Source organism: Megachile rotundata, chromosome 4 (genome assembly GCF_050947335.1).
Source record: "Megachile rotundata isolate GNS110a chromosome 4, iyMegRotu1, whole genome shotgun sequence".
NCBI classification, from domain to species: domain Eukaryota; kingdom Metazoa; phylum Arthropoda; class Insecta; order Hymenoptera; family Megachilidae; genus Megachile; species Megachile rotundata.
The window spans coordinates 14127437-14154730 of NC_134986.1; the positions used below are offsets into that span (position 1 = coordinate 14127437).

The 27294-nt window shown below is 37.4% G+C and overlaps 2 protein-coding genes across 7 annotated transcripts in view; one reads left to right on the forward strand and one right to left on the reverse strand.

Moving 5' to 3' along the window:
* Positions 1-24752, forward strand: part of LOC100882185 (uncharacterized) — a 25811-nt gene extending 1059 nt beyond the window's left edge. Inside the window, exons 3-4 of one of the 6 annotated variants that reach the window (XR_013037801.1) lie at positions 23793-23862; positions 24177-24752. Coding sequence is in view for 2 of the 6 variants with exons in the window: in XM_076530413.1 (XP_076386528.1) it covers positions 223-1404 (1182 nt within the window). In the remaining 4 variants the exon portion in view is untranslated. Of the gene's footprint in view, positions 1-222; positions 22912-23792 lie in introns of those variants that run through there. The other 5 variants (XR_013037803.1, XR_013037800.1, XR_013037802.1 and 2 more) reach the window with 5 other exon arrangements.
* On the reverse strand, positions 23717-26560 carry Arp5 (Actin-related protein 5). The gene is made up of 7 exons (XM_003704001.3): positions 26137-26560; positions 25758-26072; positions 25410-25690; positions 25131-25349; positions 24761-25062; positions 24523-24703; positions 23717-24390 (listed from the first exon to the last, which is right to left on the reverse strand). Exons 1-7 carry the CDS (start codon positions 26237-26239, stop codon positions 23767-23769), a joined length of 2025 nt encoding a protein of 674 aa, XP_003704049.1. The 5' UTR covers positions 26240-26560; the 3' UTR covers positions 23717-23766.
* Positions 26561-27294: the final 734 nt, after the last annotated feature.

A 27294-nucleotide genomic window follows, 5' to 3' on the forward strand; every position in this document is an offset into this window, starting at 1 on the left:
TACCGTCTTCGTGTGCTTCGCGTAAAAGTTATGCAATCAGCTGATCGTTCAGCTACCTTCTGTCACTTGTCAAAGATAAATGTCAAAGCGATTGGTCTAACCTGACACGCGTATATACGAGTCGGACATGCATGAAACCGGAATTACGAGTGTATCTACATCGTCGCAGATATTCATACCTCGAGCAGTGTCCTAAATGGCAACTTATAGAGGTTCCCTGTCATGCAGGTGGATTGGTACGCAGGATATGAGCAGCTTGTCAAGCGCAACCTGACTCTGCTCCCCCAAGAAGAAGCAGCGCAACAGCAGGAGCCACAGTCACAACAGCTGGCTCAGCCGCAACAGACTGATATAATGACGTCCATGTTTGAACAACAAATCAAAAGCGAACCCATGGGGTTCTATTCTGTTGCGTCGAGCCGCTCGGATGGTTCCAATTCTATGGTTAATTTATCGGACGATCGCGAAGACCTATCACAACAAGAGGATCATCTTCAATCCCAGCAGCAAGCGACGCTACAATTAAGCCAGCAACAGGGTCAACAACAAACACAACAGAGCCAACAGACGCAACAGAGTCAACAGCAGCAGAGTCAGACGGTGCAACAAGAAGTTCCAAGCCGCCAATCGACAGGTCAACAAACGGTTAAAGAAGGTTCCCGGTCAAAACCGCAACCTTGTAAGGTATGCGGCAAGGTGCTATCCTCTGCTTCGTCGTACTATGTACATATGAAACTTCACTCGGGCAACAAACCATATCATTGTACCGTATGCGAGGCAAGTTTTTGTCGGAAGCCATATTTGGAAGTGCACATGAGGACGCACACAGGAGAAAGACCTTTCCAGTGTGAGCTGTGCTTGAAAAGGTTTACTCAGAAGAGTAGTCTTAATACTCACAAACGGGTACATACAGGAGAAAGACCTTATGCCTGCGATATTTGTCAGAAACGTTTTGCGGTGAAAAGTTATGTGACAGCTCACCGTTGGAGCCACGTAGCAGAAAAGCCTTTGGTGTGCGACAGATGTTCGCTCACCTTCACGTCCAAGAGTCAATTCGCAATACACATCCGTACCCACACAGCAAGTACCACGTACGAGTGCAACATTTGTGGTCGTACATTTGTACGTGACAGTTATCTTATACGGCATCAGAATCGAGTACACCGTGATATGAATCAAAGCAGTACAAATCACAATCCACCTACGCCACAGAGTACAGGCGATGGGACACCAGGTACAGACTTCGAGAGTCCAGTTTGTGATTTACGCTACAGCGAAGGACCTTCTTCGTTGGATGGGTTAGCAGGTTCTAAAGGAGGCATCGCAGCTGAAATCGCAAGTTTAGCCAAGCAAAATAATCTTCAACTTCCTCTACCGCTGTTACATCCGCAGACTACCAACTAGTGTTTAGACGGCAGCGTGTCCGAGTCCCTACCACAACACCAATCACCGCAGCAAGTAGTATGTCCCACCTCGGCGTCTTCGCCGTTCACACTTAATTCACCTGTGTCTCACGAGCACACCACACCGCAGAGTGTCTACCAAACGACGGGCTCATCCAGCTCGCTGGACAGCCTCAGCTCCCAACTCTATCCGCAAATTTCATCGTCCCCTATAGAATCATCGGAGTCGCATCATCAGTCGCATCAACTGCAACGCGGCATCCCTCCGCCAGGGCTTCATCCTGCACTCTATTTATACGCTCAGTACTCGAACGCGAGTTCCCCGATCTCGTACCCCGAATATATTCAACGCAACAATTGAATTAGCCAGTTTATGCCAGCAATGACGATTTTTACCACGAACGGAGTGGTCGATCAGCGCGAAAAATCACGGACTCTTCGATCGCGTGTCATTTAATGGTGCTGGTTAAACAAAGTGCCTAAAAAAGCATCCGCTTTCTGGATCGTGACGGATGCTTATACTCGATCGCGGATTGATAAACGCTAAAAAGAATTTTCACGCACCGAGGTTATATTTCGATTCTTTTTTTACTATTTTCCTTTTCTTTTTATAACGGAAATGAATGGATCAATTGTAAATTGATTGCCGTTTTGCACGTATCTCACCGATGCATTTTGATCCATCTAATGGACAACCACGTTGACGAGCGTATTTTAACGAGAATTAAATAGCACCGTTCGAAGGGACTTCTCCTCGTTTTTAACCGTTCTGTCGTGGTACATCGATGTTAGCATAAACTAAAGAAAAAAAAAAAAACCGCGAGCAACGTTTCTACACGAGTTTTCCAAGTTTCCGCACTTCTTGATTTACCTGTTTTTTCCAATCACATCTGCGAGTACATATACATATATATATATCTATGTGTGTATATATATTATGCGCGAGAAACCATTACACATACACATATTTATATTATATTTTTAAAGGAGTTTAGTCACTTGGATCTGTGATATAGATAGTAATTATTGTCTACAATGTTTAAAACTATTGGTTTACTATTTTGATGATATCAAAACAAGGAAAAAAAAGAAAGAAAGCAATGTCACGGAGCGATGTAGCTATCAGAATTTAAACGGACATTGGTCTCTACCGAAGGTGTTTGGTAGACACCCTACTACTACTTTTACAGAACAAACAAAAACAACAACATTACTATACTAATGCTACTACTACTATTACTACAGCTACTAGTACTACTCTTACTAATACTATCATTACCACTTCCACCACCACCACCGCCACCGCCACTACCACCAATACCACAACCACCACCATTTTCCCAACTATATATTACTCTCGCTATTATTATTACCACTACTACTACTACGACTACTACTGCTACTGTTATTATTATTATTAGAAACACGCAAACGTTACTTCGTTTTAGCGCGTGTGTCGATAGGACCTGTAACTCAGTCGTCATGGTTTCTCTTTAATTTATAATTTTAAGTTTGTTCTTCTTCTTCAATTTTGTTTCCTTCCTTCACCACCTTCTTCGCTCTTTTCTTATTTCCCTATACTAATTTTTACTATACCTCGCGTGTCTGAGACGATAGATACGTGTCTCGGTGTTAATATTCTTTTACCACGTAGGACTTTACTCTGTACAGCTTTGAATCAGTTCCATAGGTGTACTTACTTTTCACATATCGAAGTGTATTGTACACACAAGATACATATTGTACATACGTATACATATACATATGGGTGTATTATAAAACGACGAGCGGATGTGCAGATCGTAAGATACTAAATACTAAGAGTGTAATAGCAGGGCTGTTGATTTTTCTTTGACTACTATTAGAGATTAGTTTTAGCGATTACTATTATTACTATTATTATTATTACTATTACTATTATTATTATTACTACTGTTCTGGTTATTACGATTATCAGTAATCTTTTTATCGCTAACGCCACAAAAGCTTAAAACGCAAAAAGCGGGGGAACCATGACAGCCGCGAGTTCAAACTCGAAAATTTTTCGTTTCCTTCGAACATTTTGCGCACAGATCAGTGCGGTGTCCGTTCGTTTCGCCGATCAAACGAAAATAGACGAGATCTCGAATTGTGCACTAGCGCGACACGCGTACAACGTGTGCGCGCGCACCAAGTGATTTTGAATCGACAGCGGCAAAACAAAAGGTATATGGTTTTACGTCGATTAGAACTGTGATGGAATTGTGCTCGCCAGGCAGTTATTCAATTTACAATATTGAAAATTACTGAATTTTCATATTTCAGCATCCTCAGATTTTTGTAATTTCTCAAATTATCAAATTTTTTAATCGCAAACTTCTGAACGCTGAAATTTCCTCGAGTTAAAAATTTACAAGGTTCTCAAAAATTTTTATCGCGACTCATCTTAGTGCATGCGAGTGTCCGGCGAGCGCGGGCCATCATCGAGAAAGGTAATCAAAAGGAAGAAACGTAACAGAACGGAACCAAAAGAAGCTAAAAAATCGCAAAACGAGAGAATAGTAAATCGCGCTAGCGTGCCTCGAACCTTCTTGTATCGTAGGTCCTTCTCGACGATCTTTTTTTAGTCTTCACGTTGAACAAAAAAGGAAGAACAATTCTCTGCGCGCGTATGCCTGAGGCTTTTGATTTAAATGAGACGCGAAGTCAAGTCACCGGGCAAGACTGATTTACTCGCAAGGGATTGCGAACACAGAAAGAGGAAAAGAAAAAAAAAAGAAATATTCTTTGTTCTCCTTGTTTGTTGTTTTCGTTGGTATTTTACGTGCGCGTGGATGTGTACATATATTTCTATTTTATAGAAAAGCGGGGAGACGAACGACGCTTTCCCGTTTCTTCGCGAAGGAAAGTCGAAGAAAGGGGAAAATGTCGGTAATCGCGTTTTGGCTCGGGAAACCAGGTGCAATGAGAGAACGAGGAAAAGAAAAAATGATAAAAGCGATGATCTTCATGCTGGCTAGTCATTGTACAGCTCTATGAGATGCTAATCGTACTACAAAAGCTGTGATTTAAAGCCTCCGTGCATATGGCCGCGCAGCTCCTAATTATTATTATAGTGATAACATATTTTGTAGCTTGTTACAACTGTAAGTACAGTAGGTAGCTAGTAGGGATACCTAAGTAAAACAAAAAAAAAAAAAAGAAATAAGAAGGAAGAACAAATTACAGTTCCGAATTGATCGGTCGATTCTTCATTCCGATCTCTTTTCTTTCTTTCTCTTTTTCATTTCTTATCCACCCCACTTTCTCTCTTTTCGGTTCTCGATCCCCTTGCTCTACCCTCTTTCGATTTCTTCTTTTGTTACGCGTGTCTTCACGGTGCTGGGTAACGAAACGTGTCATTCCGTGAATATAGAAGAATAACAAGGATTAAGCAACAAGGTTTGCTTCTTTAATGCTTTCATTTTAGATGTTTATTAGTTTATTCGTAAGGCAATGCAGAGGATAGATTTTAATTCTGTTTTAGATTCGTTGTTTTATGACAGTGATGGGATCAGAATTCTAAATTTTTCCGATTCAGACATTTTTAAATATTTGCAAATTCGCAAGTTCTCAAATTTTCGATTCTTCATTCAGAAATTTGGGAACTTGAGAATCGAAGGGTTTTTAAATTTGCGCAGAATTTTGATTTCGGAATCTTTGGGAATTTGGAAATTTTGAAGTTAAGTTCCCAAATTTCCAAATTCGCCCGTCACTGTTTTACGAGATAATTACAAGTTGTTGCTTGTTTTTTATATATTTAAGAAATGTTTATCTTTTTATTAGCTGTGAATTCATCAAATTATGTCAAGACTGAGAAATTTCCAATAAAAGATTTTTTTTTTGTAGTATTTGTAGATTTTTCTTCGCTTGTTAATACGATATTTTGACTCGTTGGTAGAAAAGCTGTTTGTACGATAAGAGAAAGACCCACGAGGGTTTTCCATTCGACCAATGATGTATTAAAATTAATTTTCTACGTTCTCTTCTTTTGTCAATATTTTATTTGTAGTTAAGCGTATACGTGTAAGTTGTAATGTTAAGCCGGAAAGAAGAAGCGCGAGCGGAGGGAAATGATTTTTCTCAATAAAATAAAATCGAGTATGCGAAATAAAACTTTTTCTTTTATTTATGTGCTATGACTTGACCTCACGAATATTTAACCTAGTATTATTTAAGGTATCATAATTCTCTTCGACGATTATTCGAACATTTTATCAATTTTCACTAACACGATCCGGGTATCATTCGAGTTTCATGCTTCGGTTACGACCACAGTAATATTCAGTATTTTACCAGTATTTTAAACGACAGAATTTCTGTCGGCAATGAGATTCATCGCTTCGAACAAATCGCGAGTTTAAAACTAATTTATGTTCTTCAAGAAAAATCATTTTCTTTCAAGCTATGCTTCACTTTTTTTATATGTGTACATTTTTGACGCGTAGAAAATTAGATATTTTTGCATGCGGTTTAGAGATAATGGCGGACAGAAATCTAACCCATTCGTAGTTAAATAAAAATGGAACCTGTAAAGCTTTAGAATTAAACTATATTTAAGAATAGGACAGAAAGTTATTAAGAAATTTCTAAATTTCTGTACGCGAATTGCAATATCAAACATAATCAAACTGTTTTATAACCTAAAAATTTGCCTACGAATGGGTTAAGAAAGATTGTCTCACGGAGATTAAGAACAAGGCGCATCGAATCGTTATCCAGCACTGGAGCACACTTTATGTCTCCCTGAACATTTTAACGATCTCAATAATTCCGACCGCTACTTCGCGGACGTATTCTCTTCGAGTTCTCTTTCGTTCGTGTTACGCGTATCAAATGATCCGTGTATTATTTCGTCAGAAGAGAGGACATTGAGTAGATGAATAGGTCCTTTCTTCGAATGAGCACACGTCGGACCAATATGTAAGAATATTAAAACAAAAATATTAAGAAAGAGAAAGAAGAAGATCGCTAGGAAAAAAGGGTAATACAACAAATACGAGACAAAATACAAACGAAAGAAACAGAAACAAAAGTATACTTCAGAGGTATAATTCATTAGGAAGTCATCGATCATCCTTACTTTTTTTTGGGATTATCACGCGTATATCGTTTCTTAATATTTTGATTGCCACGATTTAACTTTGTTAAATTAATTTTGTTGGAATATGGAAGAATGGAGATAAATCAGAATGGAGACTCGATAATTCACTGCGCTGGGGGCTCTTGGGCGAGACGTGGAATGCGTTAACGTGTAAATTTTACATTTTTATATTTCTAACAATGTACGTTTAGAGATTTCCAAATTTTTATATTTTTACTGTTCTAAATTTTTTAATTACAAGGTTTCCAAACTTCCAAATTGTCAGGTAATCAAATTTGTAAATTTCTGAATTTCCAAATTTCCAAATTCCCTAATTCCATAATTCCCCAATTCCAAAATTTCCCAACTCCTAATTTCCCAATTCCAAAATGTCCCAACTCCTAATTTTCCAATTCCATAATTCCCCAATTCCATAATTCCCCAATTCCATAATTCCCGAATTCCATAATTTCCCAATTCCAAAATTTCCCAATTCCATAATTCTCCAATTCTATAATTCCCCAATTCCATAATTCCCCAATTCCAAAATTCCCAAATTCCATAATTCCCCAATTCCAAAATTTCCCAACTCCTAATTTCCCAATTCCAAAATTTCCCAACTCCTAATTTTCCAATTTCATAATTCCCCAATTCCATAATTCCCGAATTCCATAATTTCCCAATTCCAAAATTTCCCAATTCCATAATTCTCCAATTCCATAATTCCCCAATTCCATAATTCCCAAATTCCATAATTCCCCAATTCCAAAATTCCCAAATTCCATAATTCTCCAATTCCAAAATTCCCCAATTCCAAATTTCCCCAATTCCCAAATTCCCAAATTCCCAAATACCCAAATTCCCAAATTCCCAAATTCCCAAATTCCCAAATTCCCAAATTCCCAAATTCCCAAATTCCCAAATTCCAAAATTCCCAAATACCCAAATTCCCAAATTCCCAAATTCCCAAATTCCCAAATCTGAGAATCTGAGAGTCCAAACCAATCTGAAAACCTAAAAATCCGAGAAAATGAGAAACTGAAAATTTGACTGTGGCAATCAAGATGTTAATGAGAATCGTCTTCTTTTTATTCCTTTTCTGTCTTCTCTGTAAGCTCCGCTTTTCTTCGTTCTTTCCTGTCGTTAGAATCGAGAAGAAAAAGAGAAGGTTATTATTCGAACGATGAAAGGGACATAAGAGAGAAATGGGTTATGAGGTGACGCCGAGATGAAAATGGCTTGGAGAATACCGATATTCCGTGCAATGTGATTGTTGTGTTATCGAACCATATTTTTTACATGACCGTTTTGCAAAGTGATTATAATTTATATATACATGTATGTATATTATTATACATTACGTATGTATTTGTTGAGTATATACAGGGTGTCTCAGTAAACTACGTTATAGTAACGTCTCTATTATTTTTAATTATACAGAAAAATACTTGAAGAATTATTTGATTCAGAGGAACATGTATTGTAATGAAAAATTTTTTTCAAGATTATATTTCTTAGGAGATTATCGATATTTTTTAACAACTGCAAATTTTCATTTATATTCTATGAAATATTTTACAAAAGTATTAGAGTATAATATACAAAAATTTAATAACTAGTGAGATATTTCAAATTTTTTTAAATCAAAGATTTTAAACTTGAATTTAAAATATCCTACAAGCCATACATTTTTTGCATATTGTACTCTAATAATTTTACATGAAAATAAGTTTCAGGAAATATCGATGACTAAAAATTTGAGATTAAAAGCTCCAAAAAATATAACCTTGAAAAAGAACTTTAATTAAGATTGTTCTTTTGAAGAATTCATCCTTCAAGTATTTCACTCAGTTAACAGTAATAGAGATATTTTATAACAGAGTCATCGAGACACCCTGTATATTAATTGTCTTTGTACGCGATTAAAATTAACACGTTTTCATTTGTCCATTCAAGTGTACATATTATGTTACGATTAATAACTATTTCGTGCTCGTACGCCCGTGTCAGTATTATTACGTTTCGTCGCGAAATCTCGATGCATGTACCGCTGCCAACCCACGAGTCGGCGCGTGGCGGACATAGAAGAGCTGCAGTTGTAAAGAAAAATGGCCTCGCACGTATTTTCGGAGGTGCATTGGCTCGAGCACACCAATTAGGCTAAAAACAATGACAGACGAGGGTGAGATAGTTGCAGCAGTTGCCATTATTTGTCGAAATGTAACTGAAAGCGTTCAGAGCTTTTATTTTGATTTCGCGCCAACTTGTGGGTTGACATCTGTACATCAGTTTCATCTCGAGGTTATGGTGTGTCAATTACCATCGTGTCGATCGTTATGGAGAGTCACTGGTATTTTTTAGTACAATAAAATCTTGTAGTCATATTCGAGATATATTTTGAAGGTACTTTGCGAAGTTTGTGTAATTTAGTACAGAAGGGTTGGGTTTTTTATTAAGTTTGCGAGGACGCCATATTCCTCGTGGATTATAGTCATGTTATTTGTTGATCAAAGATTTCATTGCAGTAGGATGTAACTGGTAACGTGGAGAAACCTGTGTTGATATCGTATTACAAAATTACGTGGAATAGTAATAAGGACAGTTATTTGATCCATTCTGTGAGGATACGCTGACTCAAAGCGAACTTTTTCGAAGATCTGGTTTGAGCCGTTAATCGACCTGTATCAAACCTTTTGATTTTTTCCATGTTATATCAATTCTTATATATTGCAATACCAAAGTAACCCATTTATGACTCAATTTATACATTTATAAATTCCCAAACTTCTGTATTAACAAACTACCAAATTTCTAATTATAAACATTTGCAATTTCAAATTTAATATTTCTATATTAAAACTTGTTCATTATTTTCTAATTAACATATTCATTGAGTCTTCTACATAGAAGACTAGACTGAAGGGGACGTTGTTATTTAAAATTCTTTTTCTTCAGTTATTAAATTATACTTATAGTGTTCATAATCAGTGACTCCCACAACACTCAACACATTAACCCTTACCAGAATTAATAGACAGCTAAAATATACACAAATCAATTTTGATAAACATACTTTATTTTCAAAATAAATTCTCAGAAATACTCAAAGCTCTCACAAAACTGAGTTATATTCAGACCTGACATATTTCATAAACTAGATACTCTATGATAAGCCCGTTGTGACCGGATAAGGGTTAATCTTTACAGTGCGAAATGAAATGCAGCTAAGTTCTCCGCGTGACCGAGGAACTTTTTACATCACACGATATCTAAAATGTAAAATGTAAAACTTTCATCATTTTTCACTTTCAAGTATCTGCAATATACAGGGAAATTTTTATATCCTTAGTAGCAAATCAAAATACTGATACGATTGTTGTTAGGCCACGCGTTATTCTGTAGGATCAGTGAAGTAGGGATTCTAACATATGTGGGGTGTCTCTTTTAATTGGTATGTGGAGCAATTTTGGAATTTTTAAATTTTGATGTTCTTAAATTTTCGAGTTTGTGAATTTATATATTTTTCAGTTTTGCAAGTTCTCAAATTTCCAAATTTCCATGTCCTCAAACTCCTATATTCTCAAATCCATACATCCCCAAATCCATACGACCTTAAATCCACATATCCTCAATTCCACACGTCCCCAATTCCACACATCCTCAATTCTACACGTCCCCAATTCCACACATTCCTAAATTCACACGTTCCTAAATCCACACGTCCCCAATTCCACACATTCTCAAATCCACACGTCCCCAATTCCACACATTCTCAAATCCACACGTCCCCAATTCCACATATCCCCAAATCCACACGTCCCCAATTCCACATATCCCCAAATCCAGACGTCCCCAATTCCACACATTCTCAAATCCACACGTCCCCAATTCCACATATCCCCAAATCCAGACGTCCCCAATTCCACACATTCTCAAATTCACACGTCCCCAATTCCACATATCCCCAAATCCACACGTCCCCAATTCCACACATTCTCAAATCCACACATTCCCAAATTCACACGTTCCCAAATTCACACGTCCCCAATTCTACACATTCTCAAATCCACACGTCGCCAAATTCACACATCCCCAATTCTACACATCCTCAATTCCACACATCCCTATATCCACACATCCCTAAATCTACACATCCTCAATTCCACACATCCCCAATTCCATATATCCCCAAATCCACACGTCTCTAAATCCACACATCTCAAAATTCACATATCCTCTAATCTACACATTCCCAAATCCACACATCCCCCATTCTACACATATCGTCAAATCCCTACATTTCCAATTCCCTATATGTTCAAATTTCTACATCCTCAACCCTTACATCTCCAAATTCCCAAATTTAAAAATTCTCAAACCCCAAACCCCAATATCTGCAAACTCTCGAACTCCTCAAATTCCTCAAATTTCAAAAATTTCCAAATCTTCAAATCTTGCAAAAGACAATTAAACGAGACACCTTACATAACCGAGAAGCTTCAGAATTTCGTGGTAGGCCTCGCGGCATCAGTCTCGAAGCAGTTCCTGCTCCATCGAGCCCTTTCAACCCTTCAGTCGGGTGCTTTCCCACCTATCTGATCGGCTGTAGGACACTTCTTGATACACTCCATTCCGCGTAGTTTAACAGTTTCGCTCGTCTCCTGGTACGAACGGTTCGCAAAGAGTAATTAAATCGACCTTAGCGAGGGGGTGAGTCCAGGATGGGGCTGGGTTAATCAGCGAAGAGTCGAGGGTGAAAAAAGGTGGCACGTGACGAGGGTCTGGGTGGTATACGAATTTAATAAGAGCGAAATCAATCTCGGTTCATTACGGAGGATAGTTAACCGACGAAAAGGAGGAAGCGAAGGGAAAAAAATGAGCGTTGGATGACGGTAACGCAGAGGCTGCGAAAGGGATGGGTGATTAACAAGGAAAAGAAGAGAAAAGACAGAGGTAGGGATAAAAAAAAGAATAAAAAAAAGCCTCGAATAATACGAGTTTGAAAGATTACAAACGATGCTCGCGTCGTTCGACATTGCGCCTGTACCATTTTGCTTCTTTAGCAGAGTACAATGCCATTTATTTTTGTAATACGTTTACGTAGGATAGCTATTATTTTTTATAGAGGTTTACCGTGCTACCGTAAGTCTTATAGAGGCCTGCGTAACGAAGGGACAAGAAAAAGGCAAAAAAAAAATTAATTAAAAAAAAATAATAGCGTAGGATTTTGTCGTAGAAGTCGCGGATCAACACCCGTGTCGTCGTCGCGATTCGACACATGAAAATAGGAAATAAAGACACGCACTTCTAGCACTGGCTTTTTACTTTCGTACTATGACAGTGACCCGGTGGTCCTCGGACACGTCGGTGGTGGGCAATGGTGCCCCGCGGGCGCGGGGTTGTGAAGCCGAGGTATAGGGTGCTGAGAGATTATCAATTTTTCAATTTGATAATTAGAAATTTTTATACTTTTCAGCTTTTGAATTTTAGATTCTTCAATTTTTATATTTACAAATTTTTTAATTTGTTTCACATTTCAGTTGTACATCTACAAATTTTCTACATTTTTCAGAGCTCTTTAAATTGTAAATACCAAATTCCTTAGATCCCATGGATTTCAAACCTTTTAAATTCCAAATTGCCTAGATTTCAAATTCCTGAACTCTAAATTCCCTGGATCCAAAATTTTCTAGAACTCGAATTATGTAGATTCAAGATTTCCTAGATTGCAAATTTCTTACATCCCAAATTCCACAGATCCCAAATTACTTAGACCCCGAATTCCCAAAACCCCAAATTCCCTAGATCATAAATTCCTTAGACTCCAAATTCCCTAGGCCCCAAATTCCCTATACCCCGAATTTCTAAACCCCCAAATTTCCTAGATCCCAAATTCCTTAAACCCCAAATTCCCTCAATCCCAAATTCCCTAAACCCCAAATTCCTAAACCCCCAAATTTCCTAGATCCTAAATTCCCTAAACCCCAAATTCCCTAAGCCCCGAATTCCCAAAACCCCAAATTTCCTAGACCCCGAATTCCTAAGCCTCCAAATTTCCTACATCCCAAATTCCCTAGACCCCGAATTCCCAAAACCCCAAATTTCTTAAATCCCAAATTCCCAAAATTCCCAATTCCATAAATTTAAAATGTTCAAATATTCCTTTCAACAACTCAGCAAATCACTAAACTTCTAAACCTATAAATTTGAAAACTTGAAATCTCCGCATGAACCTAGCACCTCGCCACTGCACGCAGTCGCGCCCGCGAAATCTTCAAAGAGCACACGATTTGCCCGTCACTGATCCGCAATGACGTTTTCTCGCAAATAAACGTTTTATAGCGAAACAAGGGATCGCGTGAACCGTAACCGCAGTATGAAATCTCGTCTTGTCAGTTCGAGCTCCTCTTTGTGAACCTCCTGTTTGTATTTTATTAAGGGAGGAGGGAGTAAAAATGGAAACCAGCAATAACAGAAACATGCTACAGACTCGTTTCGTTTCCGCAGAAAGAAATCGTGTCCGTTTCGATGGTAATTTCGACCTTTCCGAGGACGGCTTTTTTTTACCCGTCGATGATCGATTGTCGTCGAAGCGGCGCAATGCGACCTAGACTATAGGGAACACGCAATACTTCCACCGATTTCGCTGCTTCTCCTTTGAACCAATCGGAATTCACGGATAAACCTCTTGACGTGAGAACGGAATATGGCTGTTCCGTTTTTTGAGGAAATTTTAAACGAAAACATAGTAAGAGACATAATTAAAATTAATACAGATATATGATAATTGACCAGTGTATGATATTTAAGAGGAATCGTGTCTATTACGGTAATATATGTGGATTAGAAACGATTACTACAGGCTATTAAGTTTTTGAGTTAGGTTAGGTTAGGTTTACAGAAAATTACTTCATGAACCGCAGATTGTTTTTTATTTTTAATTTTAATTGACGTGGATGTGTTATGATTAGCACCCACTGATGTTAAATTTGACAAACATTTTAATGAATAGTAATTTTATTTTTTGACAAACTAAATCAGGCACTCTGTCTCTTATTTAATTTTTATTTAGTTCAATTATTTTTTAAATAATTGAGTTGATTTAAATTTATACTCCAATCGATATTCAGTAATATCCTGTCAAATGATAAACAGTCATTTGTCATTTGACAAATAAAAAAAGTATATAAAAATCCTGTAAATTTAATCGAAACGTCAAGGGGTAGTCCACGAATCGAGCAGCGAGATCCTCGAAATCAAACAGCCACTAAAAAGTAATAAATATAGTATACTACACCTTGATGCCATTATAATGTACGAACCAATTAAACGCAAAGCTATCAAGAACAAGAACAGTGCTGCTAAGATGTATAAATAAGCGCAAGAGAGACGTGTCTCTCTCTAAAATCGCAGTGCTGCGAACGGATCCTCCGTTCGAGAGTACGCATCGATATTTTTCTACGCGACACCGGAAGTTTCGATACTTCTCACTACGCGTTTCGTCTTCAGAGATCTCCGTTTCGAACGTCTTCCCCGGTCTCAAACTTGTTTCCATCGTTTTCGTTCGAGTGAGGATTTTTCGTTAACGATACGGGTTTCTCGTTCAACTTATACACACACGTACACACACTAAATTACTGTGTGCGTCTGACAAGTTGGCTCGAGCTAATTACACAAACTGACAGTAGGATTCATCGAATAAAAATAAAAAGGGTCGTGAAGGTACTTTTAATATTCAGTCGATATTGAACTTTTACTGAATTTAATTTTAATTTCTCGTTGAAATTTATTAAATAATTTTACTACATAATTTTAGTATGTTTAATATGAAATGCCTCATTATAATTATTTCATTAATATATTTATTGCAATGTTGAAATGAGAGAAATTCTACGCGTAAGAATTCCACGCGTGGTAATTCGATGCATAGTAGTTCGAGGCGTAGGAATTCCACGCGTAGGAATTCGACACGTGATAATTCCACGCGTAGGAATTCGACGCGTGGTAATTCCACGCGTAGGAATTCTACGCGTGGTAATTCGACGCGTGGTAATTTGACGCGTGATAATTCCACGCGTAGGAATTCGACGCGTGGTAATTCGACGCGTGGTAATTTGACGCGTGATAATTCCACGCGTAGGAATTCGACGCGTGATAATTCCACGCGTAGGTATTCGACGCGTGGTAATACCACGCGTAGGAATTTGACGCGTGGTAATTCGACGCGTGATAATTCCACGCGTAGGAATTCGACGCGTGGTAATTCCACGCGTAGGAATTCGACGCGTGGTAATTCGACGCGTGATAATTCCACGCGTAGGAATTCGACGCGTGGTAATTCGACGTGTGATAATTCGACGTGTGATAATTCGACGCGTGGTAATTGTACGCGAAGGTATTCCACGCGTAGGAATTTCCCAATTCCCCAATTCCCAAATTTAGAATCACTCGTAACGCTGAAACGAGAGTCGGCCATTTTGATTACCAAGTTCACAAGATGGCCGGCTCGCGTGTTTTAACATTTTCAGTAGTAACAGTTTTCGACTGCCAACTTATCAGACACGAAGAGTACACGTACACGGACAAGCACATCGGTCAACCGCAAAACGGGGTGTTAATTCGAAAGAAAAAAAGAAAGAAAATGGGCTCGAATGATTATTTAGGCCATAAGTACAAGCGTAAGATTTTTTATTGCTAATATTTTCCCTCAGGTCGAGTCTCGAACGGTGCCTAAAAAGCTTTGATTAAGGAGCAAATAAAACAAAGAATAAATGAAATGGTTAAATAGAAAAAAAAAGAAGCAAGTTCTGAATTGCGTGTCGATGAACACTTTTTTTTAAACACACGGAAAGAATAGAGTGAAGGGTTGTTTTATGTCGAAGAGCAAGATCATACAAGTAGATACATGATTTAGGGAGAGGATGAGAGAGAGGATGTTGATGAAAGAAAGATTTATTTCATTCGTAGAAAGTTTCTGATAAGAAGATATTAAAGATACAGGACATACCTAATTATACATACCGTCGATGCGTAGAAAGTACCGTAAATATGTATTATATACATGTATGTATATGATAGAACAGTGATGGGCAATTGGACCCTCAAGGGCAGATGGTGTTCAGGTATCGATGGGTAATTCGATGTGAAATTTTCTATGTTCTCAAAAATTTCAAGACGCAGAATTTCCAAATGTATAGATTTCAAATTTAAATAGATATTGAATTTACATATCCTTCAGGTCCAATCTTCAAAGTTTTCAAGTACCTGGATTTTTAGAATTCTCAAAGACTCAAATCTCCAAATTCTCAAATTCCCAAATCTTCAAATTTCCACGCCCCCAAATTGATACGTCCCCAAATTCCCACATTCCCAAATTTCCACATCCCCAAATTGCCACGTCTCCAAATTTCCACATCCCCAAATTTCCACATCCCCGAATTCCCACATCCCCAAATTCCCACATTTCCCAATTCTCACATCCCCCAATTCCTACATCCCCAAATTGCCACGTCTCCAAATTCCCACTTCCCCAAATTGCCACGTCTCCGAATTCCCACATGCCCAAATTCCCACATCCTCAAATTCCTACATCCCCAAATTCCCACATCCCCAAATTCTCACATTCCCAAATTTCCACATCCCCAAATTCCCAAAACTCCAAATCCTTAAATCTTCCCCTTCTCAATCCCCAAAACTTCAAAACCGTTAAATCCCCAAAATCTCAAAATTAAAAAATTTCCAAACACCATGGATCAAGCACCATGCTCGGGCTAATGACCATAGTAGTCGACGCCTACAACAGTAATCAATCAATCAATCAATCAAGCACCATGCTCCCTGCTGCGTTTGACCTCATATGGGCACCCGATTTGCCCATCACTGTAATAGACCCACAAAATAAGCGCGAGTGTGTAAGTGTTGTATACGTACACATGTATGTTTATGAAAGTGTTCGAATGTGTGTATGTGTGTTGAAGGTCGAAAGCAGAGATTATCCACTTAGGATCTCGAAAGCATACAGAAAGCAGCGAAAATTGTGCTGCGATTGGTTGCAGGGTAATTTTTCTCGGGTGAAAATAATTAGGTTGTCGTACATGGTCTTCTCATTCGATTTCTGAAACCTCGTTTTTTAGGAAAATACGCTGTTCGAGTGAGCGATAGGCATTCGGTATACTCACTTGTTCTTGAGCTGTTCGATCAAATATTCTGAACAATTTTGAGAAGATGTCTTATATGACCTGGAAGATTTAGGTGTTTGCAAAAGTTTTAGTTTCTTTCTTTCAACATATAATTACAAGTTTAATTATGTGAACTGTTTGAAGCTATTAGTGTTTTGAGGTTCAAACTTCAATTTATGTTTCATTCGATACGATGATTTTATTTTACACGTGACATCAATAATAAATACGTTTTATTATTAACACAGAATAATGTCAGTAAAAAAGAAGCTTTAAAAATGATTTAAAAATATGTAGAACATAACAACATCACATTTAGCATAATAAATTTTGAAGAAGAACAAAATAGTGTACTTTGGTCAAATTGTTACTGAATTGTTATTATTCTCTTCCTTTTTTTTAACAAATCAAATTCATAGAATTACACAATAAAATTTTAAAAAATCATTAGAAAAAGTTCATCAAAAATAAAAGTACACAATTTCGACCATAATTGTCCTCCCTATCTGATACAATAAAATAAAATAACAAATGAAATAGTTACACAAAATTTTTTTCATTATATCTTTACAATGCTTCAAGTTTCTCAGCTTGAATCGACTACAACTTTTGCAAATTTCTAAAAAAAAATTGTTCTTCAATATATTGATACATGAAATCAACATTAATCGACATTTATCTCTAAAGAGAAAAAACGCTGTTTCATGTAACTAAAAATATATGTCACGAAGAAGAGTAAAAATTGTAAAAGAAAAGTTAAAAAGCAAGGAAGTCGAGTATCAAATTATATCCTCTCGAACAAAACAGACCCACGACCTTGCGTACATCGTATGCACGCGAAACCTAAATCCAAATGCCAGCATGCTCTCTATTCATGTTTAAAGTGGTTTTCCTCGAGTACGAGGATTCGGAAAAGACTCGATTCCACGATATCATTTTCTAGTTTTTCTCGTTTTCACGGAGAAAAATCATTCGACTACTGATTTTTAATCTTTTGCAGTCCTGCATCAATATTGTTCCAGCTAATCTTGCGTCTGATATATTTAGAAAATATATTGGATATTTGTAATATCATGATTGTATATAGTCGAGGATATTGTAGACTTCGAGGGAAAATTTCTGGAGAAAATGGCGACTTGAGAAGGTTTAGGGGATTGTTGAGTTTTTTTGTTTGAGGAAATGACGATTTAAGGAGAGGAAATAATATTTGTGGAATTTGGAAGAGGTTGAGAAGGATGTTGCAAGTTTTGGGTTTGTAAGATTTTCAAGTTTTGAAAGTAGTAAGCTTTTAAATTTCCAAATTTTCCAATTTTTCAATTTTCCAATTTCCTAATTTCCCAAATTCTTAATTCCCTAATTTCCACGCATAGGTATTCTACGCGTGATAATTCTACGTGTAGGTATTCCACGCGTGGTAATTCTACGCGTAGAAGTTCCACGCGTGGTAATTCTACGCGTGGTAATTCTATGCGTAGGAATTCCACGCGTGGTAATTTGACGCGTAGGAATTCCACGCGTGGTAATTCTACGCGTGGTAATTCTATGCGTAGGAATTCCACGCGTGGTAATTTGACGCGTAGGAATTCCACGCGTGGTAATTCGATGCGTGGTAATTCTATGCGTAGGAATTCCACGCGTGGTAATTTGACGCGTAGGAATTCCACGCGTGGTAATTTGACGCGTAGGAATTCCACGCGTGGTAATTCGATGCGTGGTAATTCGATGCGTGGTAATTCCACGCGTAGAAATTCGACGCGTGGTAATTCTATGCGTAGGAATTCCACGCGTGGTAATTTGACGCGTAGGAATTCCACGCGTGGTAATTCGATGCGTGGTAATTCCACGCGTGGTAATTCGATGCGTGGTAATTCCACGCGTAGAAATTCGACGCGTGGTAATTCTACGCGTAGGTATTCCATGCGTGCTAATTCTACGCGTAGGAATTTCCCAATTCCCCAATTCCCAAATTTCCTATACTTTACATTTCAAAAATTTCCAAATTCCAAAATCCCCAACCTCGAAAATATTTAAACACTTTCCCAACCCACAAAAATAAACTTGCAGTCGATCCTCAGATCTTCTCTCGCGCTATGGCCATTCTCTCTAGGAAGTCTTCCCAGCCTTACACCGAACCTCACGGTGTTCTTTCTTGATATTTTTGAAAGGGAAAAATTCACAATCAATCGAACGGAACTAAATGGCAAAGAGGTAATTCGGACCGCAAATGGTTAACAGCACCAATTTCGTCGTGTTCTATTTAACCGGCGAGAATAAATTTCAATCTACAGATCTAATATAAAGGACAATGAACAAGTAGATAGGTCACACCGATACATGTATATGTACCTCTAAATAACGTAAGAGACGAGAGTACGCACTTTTGTAATAGTAGTTTTGAAAGAACGAAAAGCGATAAAAACGATAGCGTATAATTCTATATATAAATATATTATAAATATATATATATATACATAAAGATATAAAGATGAAAAGAGTTGACGCTTGATAACACCATAGTTTTCACCGACATATCCTGGTTAAACACATCCTCTTTACGTACATACTGCATACCTAGGCTCTTATCGCAAAAAACGATTACTACACGAAGGTATAAATAAGGTATTTTAATGAACAAAAAAAAAGATAACATTAATATGATTACGATTCTGATTATTTATCGTTGTTTATTATTTACATTATGATTAATAACGAGAGTATAGGATAATCGCGTAACGATGGTACAACTGAGGCAAGTATGTACTGTACATAGCTGTCACCCTCTGCCCCACCATGCGACTATATAAATATATAAATATATAAATAAACAAATAAATATATATATATTATATATATATAAATACATTTAAAAAAATGCCATTATATTGCAGAACATTAATCATTGTTGTATTAATGATTATTTTCAAATACTGTCATTATTGTTATTATTTTAACGTAGATCATTGTAATTATTATTATTATTATTGCTATTATGATTACGATTATTGTAATAATTATTAGTACCGTTATGATCATTACCATAAGATGTTACAAGAAAAAAATGAAACGCGTGTAATTTTAATTAGCGAAAGTTAGATCCTCGCTCGAAGCATCAACAGATTGGATACAGTTCTATTTTTATTTTGCATCGAGTTGGATTCTACCTCAGTTTTATTGTTACAATTATCGGAGAAAGAAACCGGGGGAAGGAATGGGGACAGTAGATGAAAAGAACATTGGCGTAAGTAGGCTGATATCGGGGTGGACTTGATCCTCTCTAGAATGCAATAGGGACTCTTTGTAATAGGGGATGTAATCTGCAATATGTGGCGATTTAATGCGTGGTAACGCGTGGTAATTCTACGCGTTGGTATTCCACGCGTGGTAATTCGACGCATGGTAATTCCACGCGTGGTAATTCTACGCGTAGGAATTCCACGCGTGGTAATTCTACGCGCAGGTATTCCACGCGTGGTAATTCCACGCGTGGTAATTCTACGCGCAGGTATTCCACGCGTGGTAATTCGATGCATAGTAGTTCCACGCGTGGTAATTCTACGCGTAGGTATTCCACGCGTGGTAATTCTATGCGTAGGAATTCCACGCGTGGTAATTCGATGCGTGGTAATTCGACGCGTAGGAATTCAATGCGTGGTAATTCGACGCGTGGGAATTCGACGCGTGGTAATTCGACGCGTGGTAATTCGATGCGTGATAATTCCACGCGTGGTAATTTGACGCGTGGTGATTCCACGCGTGGTAATTCTACGCGTAGGTATTCCATGCGTGCTAATTCTACGCGTGGTAATTCTATGCGTAGGAATTCCACGCGTGGTAATTCGACGCGTGGTGATTCCACGCGTGGTAATTCAATGCGTGGTAATTCGAAGCGTGGTAATTCGACGCGTGGTAATTCTACGCGTGGTAATTAGACACATGATATCTCTCCACATGGTAATTCACTACTCGCTAATTCAACGCAGCATAATTCGCCGCCCTATAATTCAGCGCATAACAATTCCACCCACAGTGATCTAATTCGTGATACTTCGTTGCAACAACGCGTGCCATACAACACGTGGCCATACAACGCAAAGCTATAATCCTAGTTACGCCAATGGAAATGTCTATAATTTTGGTACGTGGAGGTGTTAATTAATCGTTACGTTTAACGAGAATCGTCAAAGCTGCAGCGACCTCAGCCTGTGATAGTTACAAAGGATATTATTTAAATTAAGAATCTGCTGTGTGTCGCGTGAAACGTATAGATCGGCTATAATAATAGGTTCGACAAATCGAACTATACAATTTTTGCGATTTTTATTATGGGGATGTGTACGTTCCCGTTTTAACGTTGAGAGCTCATTACAAGTCGGACGAACACCACGGTTACGTATCGTTTTGATATTGTTGTCGATATTAGATTTTTAAATTACATTTTGTAATGAGCTTCGATTCGTATACGTATACATGCGTTTTAAGAAAGTTACGAGTAAACGAACTTTTGTTTTTTATTCGATGCGATATAGTAGGATGTAATTTGACTCGAATCGTAACGATAAATGGATATTAAGGATTCATAGATTCTTTCGATTTGTGTTGTGTTATACAGGGTGCGATACTAAATAGATATTACTGGGTGGATCTGGCTCTGCCATAAAATAAATTTATTCCTCATTTTCACGAAAGTAGGCCAAGTGCTTCATTAAATCTGAAATTGCCATAAAAAATAATAGCACGTTTTACAACCATAAAATTTCACAAAAAGAATATTATGAGCCAAGCGATTAAAAAGTAATTATTTGTACTGTCCAGACAAATACCTACTGTAATTCATTCTTCTTGGACCACCAATTTTACCGCATTCTGTATAATGCAACGTTATATGTATATTAGATCGGTGCGAAAGGTTCAGGGTTAATTTATAAATTTTAGACATACGGAACATTATTAAATTTACGAATAATTTTCAAGTTTAAGCTTTCTGAAACGACTCCTACAAGAGAGACCTTAAAAAGAAATTATTGATCATAAATTGCGTACCAAAGTTGATAGAAACTGCTTTATTGTCTCGGATTTGTGACTCCAGCTTAAAAATATGTGATAAACCTTTCGCACTAACCTGATGTTTCGTAATTTTATCTATTAGGGGTATACAAGAATTTCCATCAACTTTAGTGAAATTTGCAACGCGATATTTTTTAATTAAAAATATTTTACTACCTACAGAAATATTCAATGTTCGATTCGAAGATAATAAGTGGAGATTGCTTATTGAAAATAAGCAGAAAAGCCTTGAAAAGAGTTATTACACAACCAATTCCGAGTTAACCCATGAACGTCCAGAAGGAAACGCGCAATAAAATTAAGTGAACACAATAACACCATAAAAAGCAGGCATACTTTCCCTTTTGTATGTAAAGAAACGGTATATACTCGAACCAGGTACAAAGTAAAATAAAACGAGGTACTCAGATACAACGGACGCTAATAGGTTAATAAGTAGGTTTAAATGCGATGGAATGTTTTGCATACCCCTAATATAACCGCATGTGATAAAGGAGATAGAAGAAGGGAGTGTAAAGGTAAATGTAACGAGTGTCGTCGAGTGCTTTAACGATATAATAACGTAACAAACGCTGTGCGCTTGTGATCTTCAAGAATTTACGTGATTTATTCTTTCTTTCTGTTAAAATGATCCGTTCTATTTTTCATTGTATGCTGCGACATGTGAAAGAAACGGCTCGAACGAGCTTCCGTACAGTATGTTCCTTTATTAGGCGAGACACGCAATGATCATTTATAATTAGCTGTAATACGTACCGTCTGCCTGTAGGGCTTCGTAATAATTTTTTCAGTATATTTACTGTATTGTGATGTTAACTTAAGCCACGGGGAACGTGGGAGAATTAACTGGAGGTCGCTGTAGCAAATCCTACAGCTCTGAGTCGAGAGGATCTCACTTTCTGATTTTTTTAGCTTGTCTGAGGAATGTCCAATAAGCGGATGTCGACTATTCTCGACGAATAAGAAAATTAAGAAAAGAAATTAATAATAAAACGAAGAAGCAAAATGTACCCCGCATAATTATCTTCGAACGATGAGATGCGATGATTTGGGAACTGTACATTGTGATCAGCAAACAGACTACAATGTAGTTTGTTCGTAATTGAATGAACAAACGAAAACACTTGTGTAATAAAGTAGATATCCAAAAAAATCTTATCATAAATCGATTTCTTTTTATCCAATCTACAATTCCTCATATCTTTACCATTCTACGCGTAGAAATTCCATGCGTGGTAATTCGACGCGTGATAATTTAACGCGTAGGAATTCCACGCGTGGTAATTCGACGCGTAGGAATTCCACGCGTGGTAATTCGACGCGTGGTAATTTGACGTGTGGTAATTCGACGCGTGGTAATTCGATGCGTGGTAATTCGATGCGTGATAGTTCCACGCGTGGTAATTCGATGCATGATAGTTCCACGCATGGTAATTCGATGCGTGGTAATTCGACGCGTGATAATTCAACGCGTGGTAATTTGACGCGTAGGAATTCCACGCGTGGTAATTCGATGCATGATAGTTCCACGCATGGTAATTCGATGCGTGGTAATTCGACGCGTGATAATTCAACGCGTGGTAATTTGACGCGTAGGAATTCCACGCGTGGTAATTCGATGAGTGGTAATTCGATGCGTGGTAATTCGACGCGTGGTAATTCGACGCGTGGTAATTCGATGCATGGTAATTCGATGCGTGATAGTTCCACACATGGTAAATCTCCGCGTGGTAATTCGACGCGTGGTAATTCGATGCATGGTAATTCGATGCGTGATAGTTCCACGCATGGTAAATCTCCGCGTGGTAATTCGATGCGTGATAGTTCCACGCGTGGTAAATCTCCGCGTGGTAATTCGATGCGTGATAGTTCCACGAGTGGTAAATCTCCGCGTGGTTATTCGACGCGTAGCGATCTAAAACTTCTTAAAAATATAACATATCCATGAAGATATAACATGTACTCGTTCCTCCTATTTCGTCCAATTTATTTTATAACACCATTACACAAAATATTTGTCTTATTCCATCTCAACATCGACAACAGCATCCTCGACAACAACCTGCTCCGACGTCACCGGAGCCTGCACCGTAGGCAACGGGTCAGGAGACCGAGTGTAAGTATTACTGGTTAAATGTTCTTTAAAATATTCACCACCCCTCTCTTCGTACTCCTTCTTGCTTACTAAATATTCCGGGAGGTTTCCATTCAAGCCAAAGTCCCTAGCACCGTACCACGCGTCTATGCTGGAGTTTTTGGCGATGTTTATTTGAAAATTGGAACCGAATGGCCTGATTTCGCGTAGTTCGCGATTCAGTCTCTCTAATAGGCCGGGAAATTTTGTTGGACCACCGGTGAGGAATATGTTTCCTACGAGACGAGATTGTAATTCTGGTGGGTATAGTTTTAAGACGAATTCGATTGTTTCAGCAATGCCTGCTTCTACGGAACCGATCATGGATGGTTGGAATAATATTTCTGGAGCTCTTAGGCATTCTACTCCTACGTGTAACTGATGAGTTTCTCCGGGGACTATGGGGACGTTTGATCCAGCTCCGTCGAATTCTGGATCGTGGTGGCGTAACACGTCTTCTAGTTCAAGCAGCTTTTCTTGTTCTAGCTCTGAATCTGAATCTCCACCTTCCTGTATCAAAATATGTAATACTGCTTTGGATTACTGGGTAACTCTTCTAATGTGGTTAATAGGTCAATGATCCTAAGAACCTACTAAGAAACTACTTAGAATAAAGACTGAAAAATAAAAGTATATACAAACCCTATTAATAACTTTATAAACATCCCAGTCTTCATCCCTCATACCAAAATCATCATCACGTTTCTCTTTTCTTGCTAACTGGCTTATTATACGCATTCTTTCTTGTGCAGCTGCTGTTCTGCGTTTTGCCATATCTTGTCTACGCTGTCTCTTCGCCATGCGCTTTTCTAATATTTCTTGCCTAAGGTATGTCAAAAATTGTATTTCTGTATTATACTAAAAATAAAAATTGCATTACCTTTTCTTTCTTACACCCGCTATCCACTCATCAAAATCTTGTTGATCTTTTGGTTGTAAACTTGATTTGATTTTTGGCTTCTGTTCTTCCATCGTGATATTTTCCTCTTGCGAATTAGCCGCTACTATTTTTTGTCTAGTTCTTTCTACCTTGGCTTGCAAGTTATTAATCATTTTTATCAAATCCGCTTCATTCGCTAGTGAGTAAGTTTTTAACGCTTGATCAAATTCGTCTGTTTCACCTTCCTCTAATAGATCTTGGACGGCTAACAATTGATTCAGCTGCTCTTCGTCTTCTGCCAACTATAAATAATTACTTCAAGATCTTAATACAAATGTAATTAATTTCTTTTATTTATAAAAACACTTACTCTCTCTTCTCTTTTCCTTGCATTTATTTCCATTAATCTCCTAGCTAACTCGCGTTTTCTCTCTTTCTGTTGTTCTACAGTCAAACCAGGAGCATTTGCAGGAGCAATGTAAGGTAATTGTACCCTCAATACATTTGCATCGTAATGATCTGGGTCTGCCCATTTAGAAATTTCCTCTTGATAATTTAAAGCTATCGTTGAATGTTCATGAATTAATTCCTGCAAAATAAGAAGATAAGCATTTGGATATATAAAGAGAAGGATGTAAGATGTACAGACCTCTGCTCGACTAGGTGTTATAGCATTCACATGCACTGGATATTTAAGCTGAAGTAATCTGTGCATGTAAGATGTAATATGATATCCACCAACATTGATCCTCCTTGAATTAACAGGGTCTGCTTTACCATCTAATATAGGTATTATATGAGTAGTATGGTATCCAATACTAATTATTAAACCATCTGGAGGACAGTTGTTGTGTTGGTATGAAAATAAACAATCTACTCCATATGCAATTGCAGGTACATTATAACATTCGAATAAAAGTTCTGCCATCACTAAAAGAAATATAATTAGTAAATAAATCTCAGTCTGTAGCAAAGTACAGTATCAAATGTATCTTACAATTTCTTGAATAGTTAGGATTAAGAAATGCTTCAGTTAAGATAATTGGATGATTTACTGCTCCATCTGTATCTATTCCCATATGAGTGAAAGTGTAATCAAATATTTGTTCCTGGGCTTCAAAGTGAGTTACTACATTCCGGTCAAATTGTGTTTTTAACTGGAATCTGACAGCTTCAATGTTTGCTATGTCATTTCCAACCTGAGGTTCTCCATCCTTTTTACCACGTTCTTTTCTTGGCTTTGCAATAAGATTTTTAAATATTAACTGAGGTTCTTTCTCCGTTGCCCATCCAACCCTACAGTTGTATGATCCTAATACAAAACATTCATTAATTACATTTAAAATACATACATCAAACTAGTACACTTGTCTAACCATTATCAATAACAAGAGGTGTTGCTTCAGTTTTTACTCTCTCTGGGTAAGGATGAATTATGTCTGGAACTGCTTTTACATCTTTCAATTCTAGAATCTCCATTTTATGTAAATTATTAGTCTTTGTTAAAAACTGATATTAGTATAAAATGCGCAAATCTGTTGTTTCTCTGGAAAAATGTCAGCCAAGGGGAACAAGTTCTACCCGCAATAACGTTTACACATCAGTATATATCTAACCTATAAAATTCATTTTCGAAATGGATAAATAAAATTGTCGCAAATACATCTCTACTTCTAAAATCAAGTACTAATTTGCTTTACAATGTTTAACAAATGTAAACATGTCGAGAAAGTCGGAAATTGCAAAAATTTGTATTTGATATTTATTTCTATTAGTTCATACTTTTCAATGCTAGAGGGCTAGGCTTTTTTTGGTCCATCATGGAGCCAAGAATAAAAGGAGCCTGTAAAAATGATTTTTAGGGACTTCAAGAAAATTTTTGGCGATCTTATGTTATTCCTAATATCACTGATGATAGTATAAATGCAATATTAATAAAAATATAACATATTAATCAGTAAAATCGCTAAAAATTGAGTTTTTTCAAAAATTGAACATGTGGCGCCATCTCTCCGGCGAACGGGGTGAACTACACGTATTTGGAGCTGGTGTTTCATTAGTTCTACAGATTGCCGTTAGGGGGCGTCTCAGGTGGCGCCGCCTAGTGGCAGTGTGAGGAACTAATGAAGGTGCTGTTCGAAATACGTGTAGTTCACCCTGTTCGCCGGAGAGATGGCGCTAGTAGTTATAATTTTTTTATCGGATTTAGTTAATATTGAATTTTTGCTCTTAATACGTAATAATAAATGTCAAATTGCTTTGGAAAGCAATAGTAATTAGTATATATTTAGTATTTTATATGATATAAATATTTTAATTTAGGAAAAAGTTCAATTTTTAGTTTTGACAGTTTGACCCTTGTTCATTAGATGGCGATAGGAGTTTAGTTTGCAGACTGTTCGCGCGAATATTAATTTTAAAATACATGTTACAAAACGGAACCCCAAAATGCACTTTGAAATTTCAGTATTTGTCAGATTTGACATTTAAGAATTTTGCGATTCGTTCGTTTCAACACTGAAATTTTAGAATTC